We start from the raw sequence: 23,542 nt of genomic DNA on the forward strand, positions 1-23,542 counted from the left end.
ATTTCAAAATCCATCATTCTAAAATAATTATGGATTGTCATATAATTTTTGTTTTAATATTATTCTTAATAAATTTTTATTATCTCAAAAGCTCTTTTTAATTTTAAATAAAAATATATTAATTTTATATTTAGTCCAAATGATAAATATTTTAAAATTATAAATTATAAATCTATAAATTTTAAATTCATGAATTTTGACTAAATGTATAAATTCTAAAATTCTTCAATTCATATCGTTTGATTACATATCAGCTATTTAGACTTTATTTAAGTTATCAACTATTGATTAGAAGAATTTCTAAATAATTATAAATATAGTGGTCTACTATCTATTCTTCTCAACCACTAAACTAAACACTTTCAAAATACAAAAATAAAAGTCTACCGATAACTTCAAAATTATCGAAAATGGACCAAAAACATTTAAGTGAAAACTAATAAAAGTAACAGATAACATTTCAAAGAATTTTGAATTTAATAGTTTAAATTATATAAACAAAATATATTATGTTACTTTAAAAACAAGTATCATGACAATTCTCCTTCCTTCAACCTTATTAAAAAATTCTTGCCTTTTCAAAAAAAATTCTTAAATTTCTTTAATTTAGCTAATTAATAATAATTACTGACCGATAAATTTAAGAATTTGATTAATAAAATTTAGCTATATATATATATTTCATTGATAAAAATTAATAAAAATAATTAAAAATTATATGATTAATCTATATATTAATTTTGAAACTTAAAATTATTTTGATTTGTGTTAATTTATGACACATAAAATTTTTATTTAATATATTTATTTATTTCTGACACATAGAATTTAAATTTATATATTTTATTAATATTTTATATTCCTAATTAATACCGACTTTAATCATAAAAATGACATATTAATTATATTTTAATATTATATTTATTAATAAATAATGGCATAATAAGATAATGATTCTACTTCTATTATAAGAAATAGAATATCAATTATATTTTAATAATGATATTAATCAATAAATTATTTTCAAATTAAAAATACTATAATTTTAAAAATAATATCTTGAATTATATTTTTAATACTATAATTCAATAATAAATTAATTTTTAATTATATAATAAATTTTTAATTTTTAATTATATTAGTAATATTAATTTATATAATAGTAAGATTAATCAATAAATATTTTTATAATTTTATATTATTATATTAATAAATATTTTGATTAATCTTAGTATCATATAAATTAATACTAAAAATAATTAACTTTTTTTTAAAAAACAGTTAATTTACTATTATTTTTAGAATATTATAAATTTTATTAAATTTATTTATTAATTTAACTTTTTAGTTGAAATAATAATAAACAGTTTTATTTAACTTAATTACACTGTTCCAATCCAATAGTCCTTCTCCTTCCTTCCTCTGATGCAATTCCTGCTCGCCAAGTGTCACAAAACAAAAATCTGACGTCAGATCCTCGATATATATAATCTTAAAAAAGGTTGCTGCTATGCTTGTCTTACAGTAGCAACACCAAAAACATTTTGGACTTGTTCAATTCAAATGCTGGCCAGAGAATTGTTTAAAAATGAGCAAAGGAAGTTGTGTTAAATAAAACTAAATATTACATAGAATCAAAAGCTCCAATTCAGTAGCATTCTTGGAGATCAATCCCAACATATCACACACCAAAAACATCCAAATCAAATGATGTAATGATGTAACATCATCATCATTAATTATTCAAACCCAACTAATCATATATACTTTTATGGTTCAAAAAACAAAAACTAATCATAGTTTTATCCATTACTTTTAAGATTCTTGTGTAACTGAGCAAAGCTGAGTTTCTTACTATCTTGAACTAGTTTATTAAGTATTTGAATAAACTTTGATTAATCGAGCTGGAATAGATTTTTATGGAACCCAATTTGGAGTGGCTGCCCTCGTTTACACCCTCACCTTCTATTCAGAGAAGTGAAAAATATTTAAAAGCAGCCGCAGAAAAAAAGGAGTATTTAAACATACTCTTTAACTGACTTTCAGACATTAAATGACTCTCTACTTGAGATCCCTCTTTTTCTCCTGCATAGTTCTCTTCGAACTCTCAGTCTCTAACTCCGAATCACATAAGCTGCAGTACCCATGTCAGCCACCACTCCATAACTCCTACACTTTCTGCAACCAGTCTTTATCTGTACCCACTAGAGCTCACTCTCTTATTTCACTCTTGACCCTTGAAGAAAAGATCAAACAATTATCGGATAATGCATCAGGAATTCCAAGATTTGGAATTCCACCTTATGAATGGTGGTCTGAATCACTTCATGGGATTGCCATTAATGGCCCTGGTGTTTCCTTCACGATTGGACCTGTTTCTGCTGCTACAGGTTTTCCTCAAGTTATTATCTCTGCTGCTGCTTTTAATAGGACTCTTTGGTTCTTGATTGGATCAGCTATTGCTATTGAAGCTAGAGCGATGCATAATGTTGGTCAATCTGGCTTAACATTTTGGGCACCTAATGTTAATATTTTCAGAGATCCTAGATGGGGTAGAGGTCAAGAAACTCCTGGTGAAGATCCCATGCTTACTTCTGCTTATGCTATTGAGTTCGTTAAGGGTTTTCAAGGTGGGAATTGGAAGAGTGGTGTTAGTGGAAGTGGAAGCGGTAGATATGGATTTGGAGAAAAGAGGATGTTAAGAGACGATGATGGTGACGATGGGCTTATGTTATCTGCTTGTTGTAAACATTTAACTGCTTATGATCTTGAAAAATGGGGCAATTTCAGTAGATATTCATTCAATGCTGTGGTAAGTTTTCTATTTGCATTGAAGTCTTTAATTCATTTAAAGAAAGATAGTTTTTTGATTGTTTAATAGTTTTTAGAGCAAAAGGCGATTGTTTTGGTTAACAAAGTTCAACTGGGTGTAGTTTGTTTAGGCTTAATTTGAAATTGTTAGTACGGTATAGAGAAAATTTGTCGGTGGAAGGACTTTCTTTTCCTTTGCTTTTTCAGTATATTAACCATTTTTAATTGAGTTAGGGTTGTATTCTATGAAATTGACATAATTGTGAAGAGCAAATTTTGGTCATTTATAGAAATTTTTAAGTCTGGGATCAAGTAGAATTGCCAACTCAATCACTCAATGGCACACTTTGTCATTGTTGTCTAGGTTACAGAACAAGATTTAGAGGATACATATCAACCTCCATTTCGTAGCTGTATAGAAGAAGGAAAAGCAAGTTGCTTAATGTGTTCATATAATGAAGTTAATGGGGTGCCTGCTTGTGCAAGAGAAGATCTCTTACAAAAAGCTCGAGAAGAATGGGGCTTTGAAGGGTAATGATTTTATAGAGCTTATATCATATGAAGTGATGTGAAACTTGACACTTGCTTGTTTGTAATTATGCATGATCCCTCAAAAATTTCAGATACATTGTCTCAGATTGTGATGCTGTGGCTACAATATTCGAGTATCAGAACTATTCAAAAAGTGCCGAGGATGCAGTTGCTATTGCTTTGAAAGCAGGCATGTTTTGCCTCTTGTTCTATTGAACTTGAATACAATTCTTAGCAATAGAAAATATGTATGTTGATCCTATCATGACATTAGGGTTTCAATTTTAATCTGTAGGTATGGACATCAATTGTGGTTCATACGCGATTCGCAATGCTCAATCTGCGGTTGATAAAGGTAAGTTACGAGAAGAAGATATAGATAGAGCTCTTCTCAACCTTTTCTCAGTTCAACTCCGACTCGGGCTTTTTGACGGAGACCGTATAAATGGGCATTTTAGTAAACTAGGACCTGAAGACGTTTGCACTGAAGAGCATAAGAAACTAGCACTTGAAGCAGCAAGGCAGGGGATTGTGCTGCTAAAAAATGAAAAAAAGTTCCTACCTTTGAATAAAAAAGCTGTTTCTTCCTTGGCTATTATTGGTCCATTGGCAAATAATGGAGGCAGTTTGGGTGGTGATTACACTGGTAAGACTTGCTCCAACTAGTAGTGTATTTAGCTTGAGTTCCAATGTCATGGATACTTTTGTTGCTTATTCACCTGAGATAGTAATCAACTGTCTTCTTGCGGAGGTTAAATTAAACAGAGGAAATATATCACATACACCAAAGAGATTGAATTAAACAAAACTTTCATTTTAATGACTATTTCTCAGGAGCTTTTACTCACTTCATTATGATCTAAGGATTTTTAAATCTAATAAATAATGAGTCTATGTCATTTTCCAAATTAGGTGCTCCATTCAATCTAATAAATAATGAGTCTATCAGGGTTTTGTCCACCTTGTACAAGTTCTGAACTTCCATATATGCCTCAATAAGCTGATTTTCTTAATTTTGCAGGATATTCATGTAATCCACAGAGCCTCTACGATGGAGTTCAAGCCTACATAAAAAGGACATCTTATGCAGTTGGTTGCTCTAATGTGTCTTGTGATTCTGATGATCAGTTTCCTGAAGCAATACATATTGCAAAAACTGCTGATTTTGTAATTGTAGTTGCTGGAATTGATTTGTCACAAGAAACTGAAGATCGTGATCGAATTAGTCTTCTGTTACCTGGTAAACAGATGGCCCTGGTATCTTATGTTGCAGCAGCTAGTAAAAAGCCAGTGATTCTAGTTCTTACTGGTGGAGGACCAGTTGATGTATCTTTTGCCAAAAGGGATTCTAGAATTGCTAGCATTCTTTGGATTGGATACCCTGGTGAAGCTGGTGCAAAAGCACTTGCAGACATCATCTTTGGAGAATATAATCCAGGTTGGTAGAACCTATGTGGTAAATTTTATAAAACAAGAAAGAAAGATTTTGCTGCATTTCTGGTAGAACCTACATGGTAAATTTGGGTTTGATAGAAAGAATTTAGACTCTCCAGGAAGATGGAATTGTCCTGGCAATACGACGACACAAACGCATCATCCAGAATTTACATGCAGTGGGAAATAAGTAATTTCTTAAGATATTTCAAATATATTTGTCATTTTAAATGCCATAAAAAACATTCCAATTAACTTCAAGTTCCACAGAAAACATTTATGGGTTATTCCATTTTCTGTTATCATTTTCTTGTTCAAGTGCTGAACTTTTGCTTGATGCTTGCAAATTGAAATTACAGGTGGAAGACTTCCAATGACTTGGTATCCTGAGTCATTCACCAATGTACCAATGAATGATATGAATATGCGAGCCAATCCTAATCGTGGTTATCCTGGAAGAACCTACCGTTTTTACACTGGAGAACGAGTCTATGGATTTGGTGAAGGCTTAAGTTACACCAATTATGCTTACAAGTTCCTGTCAGCACCAAGCAAGTTGAGTCTTTCAGGATCTCTGACAGCTACTTCCAGAAAGAGAATATTGCATCAGAGAGGAGACAGGCTTGATTATATATTCATTGATGAGATAAGTTCTTGCAATTCTTTGAGATTCACTGTGCAGATATCTGTCATGAATGTTGGAGACATGGATGGAAGTCATGTTGTGATGTTGTTCTCCAGAGTGCCACAAGTTTCTGAAGGCACTCCAGAAAAACAACTTGTTGGATTTGAGCGCATAAATACTGTTTCTCATAAATCTACTGAAACAAGCATCTTGCTAGATCCTTGCAAACATCTTAGCATTGCAAATGGGCAAGGAAAAAGGATAATGCCGGTAGGCAGTCATGTTCTATTGTTAGGAGATTTACAGCATTTTGTTACAATTGAGGCTTATTAATGCCATTTGTGATTCAAATGAATAACTGTTTCCAATAAGTCATATAATGCATGAAGAAACATGATATCTTGGGAAGAAACATGGTGCAAAACCATTTCATTTCTTTAGCTCAAGGCTAGAAAATTTCAGAAAATAGACATTTGGAGGGAACTCCTCTCTAGCTCCAATCAGAAGGAAGCCAAGTTAAACAATGCTTGTAGCATATATATATATATATAAAATTGTATCATAAAAGAAGCAAAAAGGTCACCCTCTTTCATATATACAATATGGATTCGGCATTGCAATATGTAGTTGGATCCTCATCTGAATAGATCATCCTTTTCACGAATGTAAATCTTTACCTGCTAGGCAAGAAGATAGCAAGTTACAAAATCTATATCAGTATGTATTTTGTATCTATAAGGATGATTAGTCTGCGAAAATTGAAAAGATGATGTTTGATAAGCGTTGAGAAAAGAATGGAATGGAAATTAGAGTACTCCAATAAAATAAAACTCAAAAGTTGTGCATCTGTATCTGATCATAGAATATAAAGAGTGGGTAGGGAAAGAAGAGGAGTTGTTAAAGATGATGCAGCCAACATTAACATATTCAAAGATGGTGCCAAAGTTTATTTTTCATCAAGGGATTATGGTTTTGGTGAGATGTCAAGATCAAAGTATCATCTTACCCTATGCAATAGTTTTCCATGCCAATGCTTCCAGTTTTGGTAGGTAACGTATCTTTTGCTGTATATATTGATTTAGTAGCCTTTTTATTTTGGATGCTTTTGTCCATGGCAGTGGCGGTGCAAAGATGAGGAATATGACTCAACTTTTGTATGTAAAAGTCAGTTTGCTACATCCAAGACAAAACGATGCCTTTTTCGAGCTCTTGATCTCTCCACTTCAATTTAATATATTCACTTTTTCTTCTTCTCTCACTCAATTTTACTTTTAGAAATTATATATCAACATATATATTTTATGTGTTTTCTTCTCTCTTTTAGAATTTCTTTTTATTTCCTTTTTCTATAAATTTGATTATATTCTTTATGGATTTTTTTTTTTTATGAATACATTTATAAAATTTTATAGAATTGCAGCAGCGTTGATAGTAATAAGTTTTTTATTAATATTTTTACAACCACATCCATTTAAAGACTAAAGAGTCAATTTGTAATTAAAATAATCTTCAAATTATAAAGAAAAAGAATTCTGCCAACACTATTGTAGGAAATACAAGTGAGATTTTTCTTCAGTATTTCTTGATTTTGGTAATTTTTTATTTTTATTATTGATAAAATTATACTTTTTATTTTTTCAATTCAAAATTTTTATATAAAATACTTTCCATTTAACTTTACAATAAGATGATTATATCTTTAAAAAAATTAATGGAGATTTATTAACATAAGAATCAATAGTAACTAGGATTATGGTGAAGTTTATGAGGGAAATGAAGTTGATGCCTTCCACTTGAACCCTAAAATAATGGCCCAGAGAATTCTACAAAAAATTAAACACCCACAAAATTCTACAAGGTGCTCTTAGAAAAAGAAAAAGATTCTTTTTCTTTTTTCTTTTATGTTCTGGAAATGCAGGATTTGTGGTATGAAGTAACAAGAGTGATCCCAGAAAGCACTTGAGATGGATTTAAAAATAATTAATAACCAGAGATATCACTGTTGAAGAACAATCCAAGAAATAAAATAGGCTACACAAATAGATAAGCCTGGTTGACTAATTTTTTATTTATCTTTTTTATCTAATATCTAAAATTAATTTTATTAATTTATAACACGATGGAATCAGTTTTTTTTTATAAATGATCTTAATTATAAAGAGAGTTAAAAACGTATTCAAATGTTTTAGTTTTATTATTATTTTATCTAGATTTAAATTTATACTGTGTTCGGTTAAGATTTTATTAAATTTATAAAATTTGTTTATACATAAAAAATTTATATTTTTTGAATATATAATAAAAGTTAATTTAGAATTTTAAATATTAAATTTTATTGTAAAATTAGTTATAATTAAAGTAAATTCCATCAAAATAGATAGAATTTTTAAATAAATTTTATATTAATTTATCAATATATTTTATAATATTAAAAAATATTTTTTAATTTAATTTTTTTTTATCTCAAATAAAATAAATTTTCTAATAAATTTTAATTAAATATAGTGTTATCTTTTTCTAAAAACAGCTCCTGATAGACTTGACATAAATAATGATGGAAGTAATTTTTCCACCAACAGTGATAATTTAGTTTTAGCTTTTTGTTCTTTTAATCAAAATTCAAATTAAATACTTAGTTAACTATCAGTTCCATTTAATGAAAAATTATTTTTTTTAATAACCTAACATATAAAAAAAAATATGTGAAAGAAGGAGAAAAAATGAGTTTGGTTCACCAATGTTTTAACTAACCCGTAAAATTTTAAAAATTATTTATAATATGATTATAATTTAAAAATTATATAAAAGATTAAAAATTCAAAATATATAATTTAAAAATTATATATATATATATATATATATTATTAAAGATAATAGTAAAAACTATTGCTCGAATTCAGTTAACCGTCAATTTCTTGAATTAAGAGCCAAGAATCGGTCGCATAACTATATTTTTTAAAAATAAAAATCAAAACAAAACAAGTATATATATAAAATAACATATATATTTCTAAAATATGTGTACATACATATAAGTATATTATTGATGTAACACCCGGAATTTTTATATATTTAATAAATGAGTTATTTTCTATACCCAATTAGTTTGAAATTTTAAGAAATTATAAGGGATGTTTTTATAAAAAAAAAAAAAATTGGTATTATAATTGATTAGTAGTATTAAATTTTGAGTTGGAAATTGATTATATTTTGGTTATTCAAAATTTTCCCAAATGCATATTTATATAAGTAAAATTATATATTGAAAATTTTGGAAGAAATTATAAAGGATGGAATTGTAAGTAATTAAGAAAGTTGAGGAACCAAATTGTAATAAGGAAAAGTTCAAGGGTCAAATGTCGATATTGAAGGGAAAGAAATCGGGGAAGAAGAAAGGAGGAGAGAGGAAGAGAGATGTCGGGGGAGAGAGAGGAGGCGCGGAGGAAGGAGCTGCGGCGTCGGGGCCGTCTGTCCGGGGCGCGGGGCTGGCCGGCGAAGCTGCAGGCGTCAGCGGCGGCAGCGGCAGCGGCACCAGCGGGCGACGGCAGCAGCTCTCGCGCGAGGAGGAAGATGGCCGAAGCTTCTTTGCCGCCGTGCGGGCGTTTCCGGCGTCGGTGGTCGCTGATTTTGGTGCCGATCGACTCCTCTCGGCCTCGGCTTTGTTTTGGCGGCAGCGGTGTCGACAGTGGTGGCCGGAATCGGAGATTCACGGTGGAGAGAGAAAATGGTGGCAGTCGGCGTTTTTGGCTTTTCCGGAGAGATCCGGCGGAGGAGGGATGATCGGAGGACATATCCCGACTCTCCTCTGCTCAAGCTTCGCGATGGCACTGATTTCGTGGCGATCGGGTTTCGTTTGCGAATCGACGGTCGAGATCGTCCGCAAATCTCTCCGGATGATCGGGTGTCAGATCGAAAAATCGGAAGCGGGGATCGTCATCAGCGCGTCGTTGTGAGTCCGATGGTGTGTTCAGATCGTCGATCGGACTCCGGCGGCTGGAGGCGAGTCGACCGAGCGATCGAGCGTCTCGGTAATTTTCTTTAGCCCGTTATTTTTAGAAATTCTTGGTTTAATTGTGTCTATTAGATTATTTTGAGTATTTGATGATTTTATGAGTCAAAAATAATCGTCTGCCTTGTGTTTTGTCTTTGTGTGGTCGGAAATAGTGAAGTTTGGGGACCCGACTCCGTTGTTTTAATTGTTGGATATTTGGAGTGTTTTTGGCAGGTTCGGACCCGCTTTTACGGGGTAATGTTCGTGTTGTAGGGAGGTTCTGAATTTTCGGTAGTTCAGTCTAGATTCTTAGACAGTCCTAGGAGTCTAGACCTAGGATTAATGATGGATTGTCTCGGTATTGATAAATTGTTTTCCGTGATTAGATGATCTGTTCGCTCGCTCCTACCGAGGCACCGGAGCGAGCTAGGAGGTCGCCAATCCCGTGAGTTAAAGTCATTTAATCTTTCGCGCTATTGCTAGTCCGATTTTAATATGCTATTTAGAATTTGTGCTTAATATGATTATTAGTATGTTATAATAAGACAAACGTTATTATTTTTCCCCTCACAAATTGCACGTTATTTTATCTTAAATCTTTAATCTTTATTTCCGATATGTGTTGGATGAGTTCAGTGAGATAATGATATTTATTATATGTGATGATTGCGAATTGGGAAATGTGGCTTGTAGAACATGCCGCCTGATGGGTTACATCAGGACCGCGTGCGCACCGGTAATGATCATGGACATGTAATAAGATATTTATGGGTTTGCCCTGGTCGAGCATGGCTCTGGGCTGATTTGTAAATTGTCGGGAGGTAAGGTCCCTGGTCGAGCATTGCTCTCGTGATCTTATTGGATTAAGAGAGCCTGAATGGCTACTAGATTTCTTATTTGGATATCTAAGTGACCAGTGACCGAGGTAAGGTCCCAGTCGAGCATTGCTCTTCGGCGCCAGTCTTATTGGATTAAGAGAGCCGAATGGCTACTAGATTTCTTATTTGGATATCTAAGTGACCAGACTGGAGGTAAGGTCCCTGGTCGAGCATTGCTCTCGGGGCGCCAGTCTTATTGGATTAAGAGAGCCGAATGGCTACTAGATTTTGGGGTTTAGGGTTCTACCGAGCCACTCGTCCCGTAAAAGTAAAAATATATTTTTATTTATTCATTTATTAATTTATTGTGGTATGATTATAATATGGATTGTATTTACGTGCATGGTTGATATTTTGATTCGAATGATTAATATTTTATGTGAAGGAAATAGTAGGGTATGATTATAGTATGATTTGAATAATCTATGTTTCGAGGAAGAAGCAATAGTCCCTAGATTATTTGATTTTAACTCACTCTCGAGACTGACAGTCTCCATTTATTGTTTTTCAGATTCGTGACTGTTAGTTCTCTCGCGACTCTTATTCAGTAACCCGACTCCTTCATCATCGGGTGAAGTATTTGATTTGGTATGTAAAATGGTAAATCTTAGATTCTCCGCAGAGTAGTAAATAGTAGATGTATCGGTTGTAAATTTTCGAGCCTTGGTCTCGCCTAGTTTTTTTTGAAGGCATCAAGTATTTATGTAGAATGTGGCTATTAAGATAATTTATGGTTTTAATAATATTAATTTGAGATGAGATTTGTTTAAATCAGTGAGTGTCAGGCTTACTACGGGTTTCGGTGGCCTTAAGCCTACCCATTCCCTAGTGCCGGTCACGGGCCCACGAGTGGGGTCGTGACAATTGAAGTCTTTAATAATAATTTCACTAATATTAACCTAGATTAATACTTTAATGTATAGCCTTAAGAATTTAGATTTCAATTCTAAAATTAGGTGTCAAGAACAATGAGGGTGTTTGGTTCCAAAGCTTGATGCATCTGATAGTTGTTTCTCACTGAACAGTTATATTAAAGTGTTTAATAAAAACTTAATAAACAACAACTGATTTGATCTAGTCCCAATTAGCTACTGACTGTATCATTTCTATTTTAGAGTTTTTTTTTTCTTATCAGATGATAACTTATTTGATTTATATATTTATTTGGATACTATTATCTTTATTAAAATTTATTAATAATAATTTGCTTTAACTGGATCTCATTTAATTAAATTTTTATATTTTATAATAAATAATAATCATTTTAAATTATTTTTAATAGATAAATAATTATAATATTTATAATTATAGTATTTGAGATTAGAAATTTTTATTAATATAATTTAAATTTAAATTTCTATTTCTATAAATATTTTTAATAATAAATATAGTTGAGCTAAAAAGTTAACTACAATATTTTTAATTATTATAAAATATTTTTATTAATTTATACCATTGAATATAATATAATAAAATAAAATATATTTAACGATAAATTATATCATCAATAGTCATCTAATATACTAATAGTAACCGCTAATCAACAATCAACTACCAGTTCTTAGCCACCAGCTATCAGCTGCATTGATCAGCCGCATCGCTAATAAAATTTTATCAAATTTTTTAATTTATTAACAATTAGCTATGATATCAACAATATTTTGATCAGCGAAATCAAATATGCTCTAAGAATTTCATCACAAAATGTTATCAGGAGCAAACAAGGCAATTTGCCTTTTACAATATTATTACCCTATCAGACAATCCAAAGTTTAGAGGGCGTAATATTCTCCTTTCTTCTGCAAAAAAAAAAAATGTCAATAGTTGGCAAAAAGCTCGTAAAAAGAATTGATATTGGTTGTATCATAGGCTTTTTTCCTTTTTGAATCAGCCATAAACAACTGATATTTTGTCTAATTTTAATAATCTACTGATCAAAATTACGGTTAGATTATAATATCTATAAAAATTAAAATATTAATATTTTAATTATTTATAAATTATATTTTTCTTACTTTTTAAATTTAAATTAATATATTATACTTTAATTTCTTTTTCTAGTTGACACATGCTAATAGCTATGATGAATATATCTCTTTAAAATATAAAGTAGTTATACAACAAATCATAATCTTTAATTGAGTGCTTCAATTAAAATATTAATTAATTTTTAAAATTATTTTACAACAAATTTTGTTATCAAATGATTTTTATTAATTTTCTACATTCAGAAAGTACTGCACATAAAAGAATATCATTTGATCTTTTAAATTATAATTTTATAAAATTCATTTCATTATCAATTGATAGTTGTAAATAAAAGAAAATTAAGAGTATTTAAGTAAATTACACTTAGTAGTTAACTTTTTATTTTAAAACTGAGATTTTCATCTTTTAATTTGACTTATTTAATTATAAAATTCTAAGCGCTAATCTTTAAAGAGCATTTATTAACAGTTTATATATAAATTATTTAAATATTCAAATGCTCGATACTGAAATACAAAATACTAAACCAAATAAATATTTAACTGTAAAGTAACTAAATAAATTAGAGCTAAATTATTATTATTTAGTAGATATCTGGCCTTAAATATTAACTTTCATTCACATATATTCATAGAACTCTTTTGCATGATATGGTCTCGATGACTGCAATTTTATAAATTTAGAGACATTTTTAATCATTATTTAATCAAAATTAATTGGTCTTAATCAGTCTTTAAAAAATAAATATAATTTCTTAAATAAAAAGCTTGATAGATTATTAATTATTACTATGAGACACATTTAAATAATATCATATTATATCAAACCCGGCTTTGAATAAATACTATTTTTTTGGAAATGAAAGCATGTATAATATATATAAAAATTTCTGAGATTTAAAATTTTTTTGGCATGTGTCCTTTTTTATATGTATACTTATGTTTGCCATATAAAATTTAAATTTATATATAATCTTGTAATTTTTTCTATTAAATTTTTAATCAATAAGTAACATTTTAAATTAAATATCGATTCTAATTCTAAGAGATAACATTAATAATAAATTAGTTTTCTTATTAAATAATGATTATCTTAAAAAATAGCATATTAATTATATTTTAATATTATATTAATTAATAAATTAGCTTTCTAATTAGATAATAATTTTACTTTTAGAAAATAATTTTTAAATACTATATGTACTAATAAATTAATTTTTAATTATAGGATAATTTTTAATTTTAAAAATAATAATAATATCAGTTACATTAATAGTACTCATCTATATAATATTAGAGTTAATTATTAAATATTCTTAGAATAATTTTTATATTATTATACTAATAAAATTTTAAAATATCAAAAATATTAAAAAAGACAATTAAAAATATCTAAGTTACTGTTGGTTTTAAATATAATTTTATTAATTTTATTTATAAATTTTTTTATATAATAATAATGATTGTGCAACATATAAATAAACCATAAATAACTAAATTTATAAAGATGTTTAATTATATTGATTTCATGTTGAATGTAACACCAAATTCATAAAGGTAGAAAGTGTGTGAATGTTAAATATAAACTATAGGATACTAACATTTTTTTTATTGATTAAGATACGGATAATAATTGAAAATGCATTGTTTAATATATATATATAATTTTAAATATTTTATTCAAATGCTAAATATTACCAATTCATTTTTTTATTGTATATTTAAAATCCGCTTGAAGTAGATAAGAATATTTATTTTTAAAAGTAAGAATTTTAGTTTTTGTATTAAATAAACTATTATGTTTATGATGAATATACTTATTAACTATGGGATGAATAAAAAAATTCACTGATTCTGCCATTGGTGACCGTCTTGAGGTGTAATAGGCGGCACACCTAATCCACTCCATTGTTTATCAACAAACTCTTCCCGACAAAAACTTGCGTATGTAATTTCCTTCCAACTGCATTTTCCAATACAATAATTTGCTCCAACTTTGTTTTCCCCTAATCTTTTATTTACTTGAGGAAAATTTCGACCATGACCCACTAAACTATCAGTCAAGATCATGCCAATGGTGGGATTTCCATAGCTGTCACTTGGCCCACTAATGAAGGAAAGAAAATAAAAAGGAAAGAAAAGAACGAGAGAGGAGCTTTACAGCAGAAGAAAAGCAAACCTTTTTTTTTTTTCAAAAAACAAAAAAGAAAAATTTAGAAAACACTAGAAGGTGGTTTCTATGTAATGCCCTTGAAACGAAGGTGCCAACTGACAGGGTTTTGTTTTGATATATAACCATTTAAAACAGACACATTCTCACAACAGGTCTTTCTTTCCTTCACCCCCCAAAACAAGTCTATTTTTCTTGTTTGTTGTCTCTGTCTCCTTAATCTCTATATACAGTCTTTTGAACTTTTATTAATCAGGATACTGAAGTTTTTTTTTTTTTTTTTTTTTGTTTTTGTCTCTTTTGGTGTTTGTTTAGCAAAGATGAGTGACCCAAAGTATGCTTATCCTTACCCTGCTCAAGGTACTACATTTTCTTGATTTTGCATGCATGTTTTTATTAGTTTCTTTTTTCTTTAGATTTTGAGGTGTCAAGGGTCTCTCTTGATCTTTTATTTAATTCTTGTTTGGTCTGTTATTTTCAATTTTGGAGTTCTCTATTGGGTAGTTCTTGCTTTTTCCCAGAGTAATTGATCTTTCTTTTAGGTTTTTCTTTTATTAATTGTTGTATGATGTAACTATTACAGAGTTTCTTCCGATTCTTCTTGTTCTTCTGTCTCATTTCTTTTTATAAAAGATTGTGCTGCTTATATCTTGGGAGTTCGATTTTGTTGGCAGGTTATTATCAAGGACCTCCAGTGATGGCGCCTCCGCAATATGCTGCTCCTCCACCCAGAAGACAGCCTGGTTTCCTTGAAGGATGGTAGTTTCTCTATTACCTATATGATTTTGTCACCTTTTTTTCTCTATTTTTCCTCTAGCTTTTCTTTTTCTTTTTAGTGGGTTTATTTGGTATACTACAAATAGTAATTCTTGATGCTTTTGTTTTGAATTCTTTGTTGTGTTACAGCCTTGCAGCTTTGTGTTGCTGTTGCCTTATTGATGAATGTTGCTGTGACCCATCCATCATCTTTGTTAGCTGAGAAAGCTGTAACTTGTAACCAAAACAAAAGGAAAGAATATGACCAAAAAAAAAAAAAACGAAAGAAAAGAAAGCTGCAACTTTGCTGCACAAATAGTTCTACTTTGTTTGATACAAATGTAATGTCATGTGCGGTGTTGTTTCTTTAGGAATATTTCAATCTAATTTTCTACTATTTTATCATGCAGCTACTTTGATCTTTGTCTGTTTACTTCTCAGTATATTCTGCAATTTATATCCTTAGTGTTCCCTCTTTTTTCCTCATTCTTTTTCTTTTTTTAGATTTCCATTGAACTTCTTGCTATAATTGGTTTCTTAGTACTAAAACTCTCTTTATTTTGGAACTCTTTGCGATTCTTTTCTATCTCCATAGATTATAGGGCAAAGTTCGGGAAGTTCACATAACTTGATGGAAATTTTGTTTCTTTTTCTCTTTTAATGTTTATTTGTATCCAAAGACCTGAAAGCATTGAAGGGGTTTCCTGGTTTATCAATGAAAGCGAACAGTATTTGGTCCCGAGCTCTAAAAATGGGACCAAAAATCTTGTCAAGATTTGAATGTGGCATTTGGGTCCCAGGTACTTTGAATTTTGCTTTGGAAGATGACAAAACTCTTCTAAGAAAAAAAAAGTTGTGGGGGTATCTTTTAGCCACACAAGTAATTTCTAATTTCAAAATGATTCTGTTTGATGGAAGGATTATGTTTGATTTTAGTTTGCCCTCTAAAGATGTGAAATACATTTACATACATTGAATTATTAATATCCTGAGATATATGGGTTTTAAAAAATAACAAAAATGCATTTTTCTGTATTCACATATATGGGTTTTATTAATATCCTGACATATCTATATTCACATAAATGCATTTTTCTTTTTGGTTAGGTAAATGGTTTATTTTTGGAAGTAAAATGAATCCGTACACTAAGGCAGGATGCAAACAAGTTATCTCATTAATTAAAGGGAAAGAGTGTATAAAATGGCTTCTCTAAAAAGAAAATGTATAAAATGGCTGATTATTGTACTATCCTGACATGGGCATATGCCTAATAAGCTCTAGACAAGTATCTGACACGTATTCATACGCACTGAAATATTTTATATCTTTTATTGACCCAGCATAGTGAAGTACAGTTCTTTGCACAAAATGCAGAGCACAAATTTTTGCTGCCAACTAAAATAACTGAGGAAATGAAAAGCTAAAAATCTTGGTAGAATATACATAAACTCAACCACTCGAACATACTTGGAATTTCATGTATTACAAACCAAGGCAGACTGATCTTGTCACTGAGTACAGGAATTAGATATATGCATATTCTACTGCCAATTTTCAGGAGCATCCAGGCATAACATACAAGATACAACAAACTAAAATAATCACCACACCCGGTATACAGTAGGATACACTGACTTTGGTAAACGAAAGAACTTTTGAGTAATAGAGACACCATATGTGCAGACACCTTAACTCGTCCATAACTGTAAGATCCTTATTCCTCCATGACATTCATGATTATGAAAACCTTATTTGGATTCTTCTTTTCAATATACAGCTTTTCCATTTCTTAGCAAACCTTCTTAGAACTCCTTTATTCCTTGTAGCCCTACATGCTGTAGGCATTTATAAGTTCAATACTGATGCTTTATTCCTTGTATTCTACAAGTTGTATGCATTTTTAAGTTCCCTACGGGTCAAGCAACAACCACTGCTTCTGTCACATGGATGGATGAATCTTTTGGGCAAGCTTCAATGGGGGAGTTACCGACAGTGCTTTCAAATGTTGGGTTGTTATTGCTAGAGCTGCCCCCACAGCCACCACAACCACCACTCTCCACCATATTTCCAAGCGCAAAGCTGCCACCGCCACCGCTATTCACCATGCTTCCACATCCACCACAACCGCCACCGCAACCACTACCACAGCCACCACTATTCACCATGCTTCCACATCCACCACAACCGCCACCGCAACCACTACCACAGCCTCCACTATTCACCATGCTTCCACATCCGCCACAACCGCCACCGCAACCACTACCACAGCCTCCACTATTCACCATGCTTCCACATCCGCCACAACCGCCACCGCAACCACTACCACAGCCTCCACTATTCACCATGCTTCCACATCCGCCACAACCGCCACCGCAACCACTACCGCAGCCTCCACTTTTTACCATGTGGCGACATCCACTGCCACAGCCGCCACCACATCCTCCACTTTTTACTGCATCCACATTCAACCTTGCAATAACTTCAGTCGAGTTAGACTGGTTGATTTGTTCGGCCTCCTCATGGAGACCGCTGACCTTTTCCACATCACCATCCAACTCCTTCAAACTTCCTCCTCTTAATATGAAGCCTCCATATCCTTCATTCTTCAGAATATTAGCAAGTATAAAGGCTGAAATGATCATGGGCAACACCAACCATTCTTCTTTTACCTGTTAATTTGTTTTCAAATTAAGGGTGAGGCGGTAAAAGGGGGCAAAACGATGCTCTAACAAGAAATTTTAATCAGGTTTAATAATAAAGCATAAATATACCTTGACAGTTCCAGACTTTAAGTTGAGCAATGCCATTGCTTTGCCATATGGATCCTCTGTGGAAAACTCAACTGCAGTCATAAAATCTTGTTCATTTCTCTGCTTCTCTAATTGTTTGGGCTCAAAATCCAGCTTTCTGCCCTGGAACAATCTTATCTGAACCAAGCAGATGCATACAATAAATAATTTGTCGACCCCACGACTGAAATATTAACAAGTTCTATCCTCAGCTTAAAGAAAGCTCATACACAGTTAAACTTATAAAGGATATTATGAACTGAAAGCATACTCCATGTAGATGAGAATGTGACTAGGGATGACCATACTATGTATTATGCAAACCTCAAGCTTCTGGGACAGTTTGACTTCCCGTTTGGAGAGATTTTCATGATGTCAAGTACCCAATGTATGATGTAATACCAAATGTTCAGATTGTCTATGGTTGAAAAGGAAAATTATGAATAAGAATGCATTTACAATGAACAGTGATGACTCTTTAAGGGGAAAATGTGGTGGGAAAAAGATGATTACCATCCTACTGCCCATGAGCTCAAGGACATGACCATCTTCGCTGGATTTTGCGATAAGCTGAAGGCACCACTGAGAATCCAGCAAAGACCACCAAGTCCCAACATACTCTGCGAGTGCAAGTGTCTCACCAGACGTCATTGCACCAATTACTTGCTTCTTCTGAATGCTCTTGTCTTTCGCCTTTTCTTTTGTTGAGTCCCTGGAATGTATCCAAGTTAGCAAATGATAATAAATGGTTTTCAGAAAACATATTAATGTATCAATATAGCAATGTACCAAATGATTCTGATAATTCATTAGAACCCATCTTGCAAATATTCCAATGCAATGTTAACAGAAAAGGACAAATTCTCCTTATCTAGTGCATATGAATTATACAGATCAACAGAAGTAATAAACCAGCTAGATTACAATGATGAATTACAGTATCCGTATGTGAAGTTTCAGTAGGAGAACATTTGCAGAATCGTTACTAGCTTGTTTTATCACGCTGTTGTGGATGTAATCTTTGAACATTATATTTGTTTAATTAGTAGATTTAAGGTTTCACAGTAGTATTCGACTCGTATATGCATTGATTTCACTAAACATGAAAGGACCTAAAGATAGGATTAAGCTTGTTTACTAGCATAAGAGAGGGACACAAGGATACCTCATATTCAGGCTGATGATCTCAGTACCATTTTCATCAACAATGTGTGTCCAGCTCTTAGCATATTGAACTCTCCCAGGAATAGGGAATAAACAAGAATTTTTTAACAGTGATCGGGAATGAACCATGTGGAGGACATGTGGTGCTTGTACAGGAGCAGTAGATGAGACAGCAATTCGTAGGCGGATTGGCTTTGAGCTCAGATTGCCAGAACTTGGCAGCAATTCCACCCATTTTTCAACAGAAAGTTTAGATACAGGATTCAGGAAATCATGCAGAGATAATGAAGAAGTACCCATTGTTTTAAATGCCTTGGTCAGTAGTAAGTTAGAAGGCGAACAAGTAACAAGTTCAAAAAGCAGCTCTCCCTTGGGTTCACACTGGAAAGAGGCAACTTGTTTCTCTCCAGATTCAGACAGAATAGTTAACTTGCGCTTAACATTAAAGAACACATCTGGCTGCTTTTTACTAAATGTGACAAAGAGGCTTCCCTTGAGCCCCTCTGGCAAGTTTTTAATTCCAACAATCTCCAAAAGGACCTGCAGATGTAGTAAAGACAAATTAAAAAAAATATTAGAAAAATTACAGCTGTTTTAATCATGTCAACTAGTCAGTAAAAATCATCAACTGGTGTAGAGATGCTAGAAAGCAACTGCCATTTGTGCTACAGTAATTTCCTCTTAAGATACTTTTAGCTGTAAATCCAGCCTATGACAATAGAAAATTTCCAAATCGTTGTCTCTTGGAAAAATACTTTAAGAGTATTCCTCATAGCCAATCTAACGATGTGAATGAAGACCCAAGTTAAGCACAAACTCGGGTAGTTCTTTTAAATTCATCTAGACATAGAGCATATGAAACAGATGATAAAAAGGTGATTGAAGATTACCTCCACAATTTTCACCTCCGGAAGTTGAATAATCTTCTGGATTTCATTCGGTGCTAATACATCTTTTCTCAAGATATTTGGCAACAATGAAGTGATTGTGAGAGGAGATGGCCCACTGCCTCTGTACATTGCACCTGCCTTCCAGTACCTTGTGCCAAATGTCTCTTCCCACTGCTTGGTAGTTCCAGAAAATCCAACATCCAACTTCTTTCCTTTAGTCCTGTCTGAATCCATGTCATCATGCTCTAATATCTTGCCAAGTGCTTCACTTAAATCTTTACAGTAAGAGATAGGATGCAACTGGTGTGTGTGCCAGATAAGATCAATGTCATAAGTAGGAACACAAAAGCGTCTTACGGACTGTTCTATGTTTCTCTTAATTAGATACAGAAATCCCTTATATCTGTTCACAGCTTCTTCAAGGAAAATATCATTACTCACATGGGGTCTGGATACCTGTTAAAAATTAGAGCAAAAGTGTAAAAGAATATCAAGTAGAAAGAAAATATAAAGAAAACATCAGGATGATGAAAACCATGTGACATGTATGTGCACTTGTGAAGCATCATGCATATAACAAGGATTTTCTTACAGTTGTTGCCACTCAAACCAACTATATTAATTCACAAATCCATTATGCTTTTAACTTTTCAAACAACATCACTTGCACTGGGAGTGGATTTTAAGATTATTCAAAAGTTTTATTGCCTAGTACGGTCCTTGAGACATCCTCACAAGTCTCAACACCAATCCAACAAAGAGTAAACAAATTTTCATAAATAATGGTCCCTTTTATATATTATATATAGCCTTAGTTCAAATTTGTGGAATCAACATATAGAGAAACTTTAGTAAGAATTGGGACACTTTTAAATACTTTCTTAAAGTATTAATTACATATCTAATCAGATTTTAGAAAATTATATTGGATTAAATATTCTAGAACAGGTAATTAGATAATCAAACACTACATATCCTGATCCAAATTTTCTCTATAAAAGTTAAAGTAAGCCAATTTTAGTCAACCATGGAGATGTACAGCCATGATGCAAAAGACTATACAACATGTAAGTTATCAATCTATCTTTTCATAATAAAGTAGGTAGTCCAGTGACCATCAATTCAACGGTTTTCTCTAAATATGATGAAAACCAAACAAATTTAGATATCCACATAACTATTTCAGCAGTGCATATTTTATCTGAACTTACAGACATGTAAGGTAAACGGCCTGTCAACAATATTCAAAGGTTTTGGTCTAAGAAGACAAGAATTTTAGGATACCTGATAATAGAAAGGACTCTGCCTTTTAACTGCTGAAACTAAATCATATGTGGTGCATTTTTCAACTCCCAAAGTTTTCTCATTAGTTGCACAATAAACTTTTCTCAAGTCAAAGTCATAAGGCTCATCTGGATACATTCTACTCCAAATTTCTTCTGTATGCTTTCTGCAGATTCCTTTAAGGGAAGATACAACGTTAGAGTAGTCCAGTATTCGTCCATAGAATTCCTCACAATCATTTTTATACCTTACCTGAACGCAGAGCCAAAGAAACAGAAATTTAAAACCTCGCTACTAATTGTAAAACAGAAATTTAAAAACTCAATACTACTGTAAAATGCTAAGGCTATTTGTAAATCCATATATACAAATGATCATTTTAGGACCCTACAGGATTGAGCCTGTGGCAATGCCAAACCCATTCACAATCAAGAGGAATAACGAGCGGTCCTTCAAAAACTGGTGACTCAGAGTGTTTGGCAAGCAAGGGAAGCCAACAAACATTATACCTGAAATTAACATCTCTAAAATTCAGAATTTTGTAAAACACCAAATCAAATAACCAAGTTAAAGATGTAAAATTTATATTACAAACTTCCAAGTAACTTTCAATTAAATAATAGACATAATAGACAAATCCAGGCCATAGAAACATTAAAAATGAAAAGAAAAAGAAAGAAGGAAAAGAAAGGCAGCAAAACAAGGGAATTAGATTAGAGATGTTTACCTATAGATGGCATGGTCAAGAGTTGGACCATCATAGAGCCAGCGATTCTTATCAACAGCAGCGAGGAACAGAAGCTGCTGTTTTGCTGCTGCCAAAAGGTCAATACTTATTCCAATCTTTTGTGCTTCAACCCACACCAATTCTTGTTCCTTCTCCATCTCTTAATTCTTGTCTTACTGGATAAAAAAAAAAAATTAACCAAACTCACCAATTTCACAATATAATAAAGCACCACTAATTCTTTGAATCCATTCTGTTTATGCCAATCATACGATTCCTTATACAATACAAACATACAAACAGAACTCTACAGAGAGTTTCAAAGTCTTGGCTTTTGATTTAGCTTCATCAAATTATAAGTTATATCTGGTCAAATCAACATTTTTGTGTTTCTAAAGAAATTTCAACCAAAATTAACTTCAACTTTTCTTTTTTTACTGTTCCACTGCATTTGATTTACCAAATAATCACAGTTAAATCTTTAAGAAGCTTGTACTAGAAAGTAAAGTAAAGTAAAGTAAACTACAAGAGAGCACATCATAATAATAATAATAATAATCCTCCTCATCATCAAATAATTAATTACGCAGAAATTTTCTTCAATTTCACCGAACATTACCAGAATGTATAATGATCTGTCACCGGAGAGAGCTCACAGATCGCCGGCGAATGCTCCGGCTCGGGGCAAGTAGCAGTTTTAAGACAGGAATGATCAAGACAGGTATTTATAGTTGAGCTAGATATTAGCAGTACAGTACTAGCAACAATAGAGCTAGATAAACTGACCATATTACCCTTCGGAATAATCTTTTTATCTTAAAGAAAGTGACATTTAATTAAGCAATAATTATTTTATCTTATAAAAATAAAGCTAAGAATATAATAAAACATTTTCATAGTTACACATTTAAAATCAAATAAAGTAAAATTTATAGTTATAAAAAATTTATACATACTAAAATTCTTTTTAACTTAAGATTTAGTTTTATTCATTAGATTATAACGACGATAAATAAAATAAAATAATATATATTTATGTTATGTAAATAAAATTGATGAGATAAAATTATAATATAGTAAGACATAATAATATTATAATATATATATTTTTTCAAGATAATTATATAAACATTACTAAATATAAATTTATAATTTATTATAATATAAAATTTATTTTTATATATAATTAGATTAAAAACTAAGTTTGTTAATTTATTTGTAATTTTAAAATAATTATATTTTGCTACTAGATTAAAATACTGCACCAAATCTGACTGGATATATTAAAAGCTCTCAGATTATAAAATTGCTAAATTGGAAACATTGCTTTGGATTATGATAAAAATTTTTATTGCACTTGTTATTGATGTCTTGTTACTATAATAATAATATTGTGATTTAAAAAATTAATAATAATATTGTGATAAAATTATATATATATAAATAGCTGAGGTATATGAAGAATGGCTTTTTGCTCCCTTTCGTCCAGTGGTTAGGTCCCGC

The 23,542-nt window shown here is 31.4% G+C and overlaps 2 protein-coding genes and 2 long non-coding RNA genes across 4 annotated transcripts; 2 read left to right on the top strand and 2 right to left on the bottom strand.

Annotated features, from left to right (window-relative positions):
- Positions 1-1,776: 1,776 nt before the first annotated feature.
- On the top strand, positions 1,777-5,813 carry LOC8270238 (probable beta-D-xylosidase 6). Its single transcript, XM_002527167.4, has 6 exons — positions 1,777-2,812; positions 3,176-3,342; positions 3,435-3,532; positions 3,638-3,988; positions 4,364-4,780; positions 5,136-5,813. Exons 1-6 carry the CDS (start codon positions 2,054-2,056, stop codon positions 5,732-5,734), a joined length of 2,391 nt encoding a protein of 796 aa, XP_002527213.3. The 5' UTR covers positions 1,777-2,053; the 3' UTR covers positions 5,735-5,813.
- Positions 5,814-5,815: 2 nt separating this feature from the next.
- On the bottom strand, positions 5,816-7,135 carry LOC125370720. Its single transcript, XR_007216777.1, has 2 exons — positions 6,408-7,135; positions 5,816-6,078 (listed from the first exon to the last, which is right to left on the bottom strand). It is a non-coding gene; the product is annotated as an uncharacterized LOC125370720 (long non-coding RNA).
- A 7,441-nt stretch (positions 7,136-14,576) lies between these two features.
- On the top strand, positions 14,577-15,593 carry LOC8270236. Its single transcript, XR_001535811.3, has 3 exons — positions 14,577-14,788; positions 15,103-15,187; positions 15,335-15,593. It is a non-coding gene; the product is annotated as an uncharacterized LOC8270236 (long non-coding RNA).
- A 1,005-nt stretch (positions 15,594-16,598) lies between these two features.
- LOC8270237 (glycine-rich domain-containing protein 1) lies at positions 16,599-22,811 on the bottom strand. The gene is made up of 9 exons (XM_048376656.1): positions 22,659-22,811; positions 22,040-22,215; positions 21,704-21,821; positions 21,313-21,564; positions 20,029-20,484; positions 19,140-19,678; positions 18,488-18,686; positions 17,957-18,112; positions 16,599-17,854 (listed from the first exon to the last, which is right to left on the bottom strand). Exons 2-9 carry the CDS (start codon positions 22,195-22,197, stop codon positions 17,102-17,104), a joined length of 2,631 nt encoding a protein of 876 aa, XP_048232613.1. The 5' UTR covers positions 22,198-22,215; positions 22,659-22,811; the 3' UTR covers positions 16,599-17,101.
- Positions 22,812-23,542: the final 731 nt, after the last annotated feature.

The sequence above is a fragment of the Ricinus communis genome, chromosome 7 (genome assembly GCF_019578655.1).
Source record: "Ricinus communis isolate WT05 ecotype wild-type chromosome 7, ASM1957865v1, whole genome shotgun sequence".
Classification (NCBI taxonomy): domain Eukaryota; kingdom Viridiplantae; phylum Streptophyta; class Magnoliopsida; order Malpighiales; family Euphorbiaceae; genus Ricinus; species Ricinus communis.